Source organism: Cotesia typhae, unplaced genomic scaffold (assembly GCF_013202065.1).
Source record: "Cotesia typhae breed Kobodo isofemale line unplaced genomic scaffold, CoteBio_Ctyphae scaffold_121, whole genome shotgun sequence".
In the NCBI taxonomy this organism is placed as follows: domain Eukaryota; kingdom Metazoa; phylum Arthropoda; class Insecta; order Hymenoptera; family Braconidae; genus Cotesia; species Cotesia typhae.
In genome coordinates, this window is record NW_027423773.1 from 3623035 (window position 1) to 3627426 (window position 4392).

Genomic DNA, 4392 nt, shown 5'->3' on the forward strand with positions numbered 1-4392 from the left:
ATAGTCCAGTGTACAAAAACTATTGTGTAGTGTACATCATCTATAAACAGTGACATCACCTTTAAAAGTGTATATAACCTATAAACAGTGTATATAACTTATAAACAGTGACATAACCTTTAAAAGTGTACATAACCTATAAACAGTGTATATAACCTATAAACAGTGTACATAACCTATAATATTGTGTAAGACAGTAGTGATTCTCGTTCCAAAGGGACACAACATAACCTCATCGAGGCTCTCAAGAACTTGGTGGACACTATTGCAGTCTCATATGCTGATCTGTTGGGAGAGCAGCTCACTGATGAACATCGTCAAAGGTGTTTACGAGTGTGTGAGGAGACCGCTGAGTACTTCAACACAATATTACTGGATCCTGGAACAACAATTCAAGTGAGACGAAGTGTTCAAGCGCACATCAACCAACTCAACTGGTTTGCCGATCAATTCTCCAGACTCGGTAACCAAGTTGTTGGTGGAGATCTCAACCAAGGAGTCAAATGGAAGGACTTGGAGAATGCTTTTGCTGGCAACATCCAGACTGGATTTGTTGTCAACCAACATCACAAAGATCCAGCAGCATTCCTCCAGGCCTCACGGGATATCATCATTAACAAGGTGCAGAGTGCCTTGAGAGATTTGGCAGGGTTGGAAGTGAATGTTGAACTCTTTTGCACATTCCGGAAACAAGAAGATGTAGAAGAGCGAAAGTCTTTCATCACCAAAAGTCGTGAGATTCTCCCTGCCACATCTCTTCAGGATTGGTTTAGTCAACATGTCTACGACAAATTACTTCAAAGAATTGAAGATTTTGAGCATGAGGGTTCCGGATGGAGTCTGCTTGGACCGAACAGCTTGATGGTGACCATGTCACGATTCACACCAACCCAAGTTGGAAACTCTACCTTCGTCAGATTGCCAAAGGATATTGTCAAGAAGAATGCGGTTATGAACATCCAGAACAATGATGAGTTCTGCTTCCTGTGATGTGTCAACGCTGTCTTGCATCCACCAGTATTGGTTCCAGGCGACCCTACAAGTTACCGTCATTTCAGCGTTAGATTAAACTATGAAGATATTCAATTTCCAATTAAACTTGATGATGTACCAAAATTTGAAAAAATGAATGACCTTAGCATTAACGTATACGGCATAGATTCAGAATTCACGGGTAAAAAGTCTGAAAAAAGTACGATTATTCCATTATATTTAAGTAACTTCGAGTCAGAAATACCGACAATTCATTTATTAATGATTAAAAAAAGTGTAAATTATACTGATAATTTAGATAATATTGAGTCTGTCTATCACTTTGCGTGGATACATAATCTATCCGGACTAATTAAAAGTCAAATAACTCTAGGAAGACATAAATTGTACTTTTGTGATCGTTGTTTGAATCATTTCAAATTAGAAAAATGTTATTTAGAACACCGAGCAGATTGTTTTAAATCTAACAAAGTTCGTATGGAGTTTCCTAGTGAAAAAAATAAAATTTTGAAATTCAAAGATTTTAAGTCCAAAGATACTGTACCGTTTGTAGTTTACGTGGATCTTGAATGCATACTCGAACCCCCAGGAGATGATGAAAAGACAGTTCATAAACATGTTCCACACAGTATTGCTTACTATGTACATTGCAGCTATGACAACACACTGTCTAGATTCCAATTAAACCGTTCTCCTGATTGCATAAACTGGTTGTTAAACAATTAGAGTCATTAGCTCTAGACTTTGAAAAAATTCTAAAGAATCCCATTAAAATGAAACCTTTAACGAAAGAGCAACAAGATAGACACAATCAGACAACTGAGTGTCACATCTGTGAAAAACCAATCACTTCTACAACAGATAAAGTCTATGATCATTGTCACTTTACCGGTAACTATAGAAACGCAGCTCATAAATCATGTAACGTTAATTATCAAAAATCTACAATTATCCCAATTGTCTTTCATAATTTATCCGGCTACGACTCACACTTCATAATTAAGTCCTTAGCTACAGTATTTGAGGGTGAAATTTCATTATTACCAATCAATAAAGAGCGTTACATTTCTTTCACAAAATCAGTTAAAAATACTTCAGTCTCTTTAAGATTTATTGACTCTTTTAGATTCATGGCCTCCAGTTTAGAGAAATTAGCTTCATACCTTGATGACAAAGACAAACAGATTACGCGACTACACTACCCTGACCCTGACAAATTTAAGTTAGCAATACGTAAGGGTGTATTCCCGTATGAGTACATTGACAGCATTGACAGACTAGACGAGAGACAATTACCTAACCAGGAATCATTTTATTCAAAATTAACAAACTCAACTATTTCCAATGATGATTATGCTTTTGCTCAAGTAGTTTGGAACCAGTTTAAAATCAACACGCTTGGAGAGTACTCAGACTTGTATTTGAAGACGGACGTACTTCTCTTGGCTGATGTCTTTGAAAACTTTAGACTTAGTTGTTTCAAGACGTACAATCTCGATGCACTTCATTTCTATACTGCTCCCGGTCTATCAAACGCTGCAATGTTAAAGCATACTGAAGTAGAACTTGAACTGCTAACTGATCCTGAGATGCTTCTTTTCATTGAAAAGGGTGTTCGCGGTGGGGTATCGATGTGTGCTAATAGACATGCTGAAGCTAACAACCGGTATATGGGCAAAGATTTTGATTCAAACAACCCCGAAACATACCTGATGTACTACGATGTAAATAATTTGTATGGCGCAGCGATGAGTATGTCTTTACCCAAGGGTAAATTTAAATGGGTTGAAAATGTAGATAATGTAGATCAGTTTTTCAATGATGATGAGAGTGTAGGCTACATCCTTGAAGTGGACCTACACTATCCTGAGAAATTACATGATCTACACAAAAATCTACCTTTATGCCCAGAACATTTTGTACCACCTGGCAGCAAACAACAAAAATTAACAACAACTCTGTATGACAAGTCTAATTATGTAATACATTATAAGAATTTAAAGCAATGTTTAGATTTAGGTTTAGTTCTTAAGAAAATACATCGAGTCTTGAAATTTTAGCAATCAGACTGGCTCAAATCATATATCGATAAAAATACTGAATGTCGAAAGCTTGCAAAAAATGAGTTCGAAAAGAACTTTTATAAATTGATGAATAATGCGGTTTTTGGAAAGACGATGGAGAATGTTAGAAAATATAAGGATGTATACTTGAGAACAAAGTGGCAAGGTCGATACAATGTATCAGATTTAGTATGTAGACCAAACTTCCACAGCCTTACAATTTTTGATGAGGATATGGTTATAGTTGAATTAAAACAAGTAAGAGTTTGCTTCAACAAGCCGATCTATGTAGAGTTTAGTATATTAGATTTATCCAAAACTTATATCTATGACTTTCATTACAATTATGTTATGAAAAATTATGAAAAAGATTCAAAACTATTGTACACTGACACTGACAGTTTAATTTACCAATTTAATGTACCCAACATCTATGAAGACATCAAACGTGATATTTCAAGGTTTGATACCTTCGATTACCCACCCGACAATGTCTTCAACATGCCCCTTGTTAACAAAAAGGTTCTGGGACTCATGAAGGACGAGAACAATGGAAAAATCATGTCCGAGTTCGTGGGTCTCAGAGCCAAGCTGTACGCCTTCGAAATCCATGATCCTGAGAAGGAAAAAGATAGAATCAAGAAACGAGCAAAGGGTATCAGAGGATCAGCCTTGAAGACCATCACGTTTGATGACTTCAAGAAGTGTCTTTTTGAAAATGTATTGTTAAGAAAAGAGCAGTATATGATAAAAAGTAAAAAACATCTAGTACACACAATAAAGCAAGAGAAACTTGCTCTCAGTTGGGCTGATGACAAACGTCAATTCATTGAGGCAAGCACGGATACTGTGCCTTGGGGTTATAAAGGCTCACTAGTTTTTAAGAAAAGAAAACTTGTAGATGATGAAAATAATAATAAAAGACAAAAAGTTTTGTAATAGTAAAAATAATGTAAATATATTTTTAAGGATTTATGTATTAAGGTTTTGTAAATAAAAACAATGTAAATATAATTTGTGTTTTATATATCTGATTTATTGATCCAACTATTATGTTTAGTATCAAAGCCTAACCATTTAACATAGTATTTATTTCCACGTTTTCTAATTACTTTTTCAACAAGATATACATCTGGATATTTGACTTTGCTGAGTTCTTCGTTGTAAAATCCGCCTTCAATTGGTTGATCCTGATAGTCCACGAGCTTGTACGTCGTTGGATTCGTATTTTGTACCGATTTGATTGAGAAGATTTCTGTTGTCCAGTTTGGCGTGTATCCTTTGTCAAAAACATGCTTGTACTTGCTGATTCGGACTTTGTCTCCAACTTTGAACT

General features: G+C 35.6%; 1 protein-coding gene across 1 annotated transcript; it reads left to right on the forward strand.

Moving 5' to 3' along the window:
* The first annotated feature begins 1766 nt into the window (after nt 1-1766).
* Nucleotides 1767-4142, forward strand: LOC141533878 (uncharacterized). The gene is made up of 5 exons (XM_074252971.1): nt 1767-1996; nt 2120-2667; nt 2740-2972; nt 3168-3915; nt 4117-4142. Exons 1-5 carry the CDS (start codon nt 1767-1769, stop codon nt 4140-4142), a joined length of 1785 nt encoding a protein of 594 aa, XP_074109072.1.
* The last annotated feature ends 250 nt before the right edge of the window (nt 4143-4392 follow it).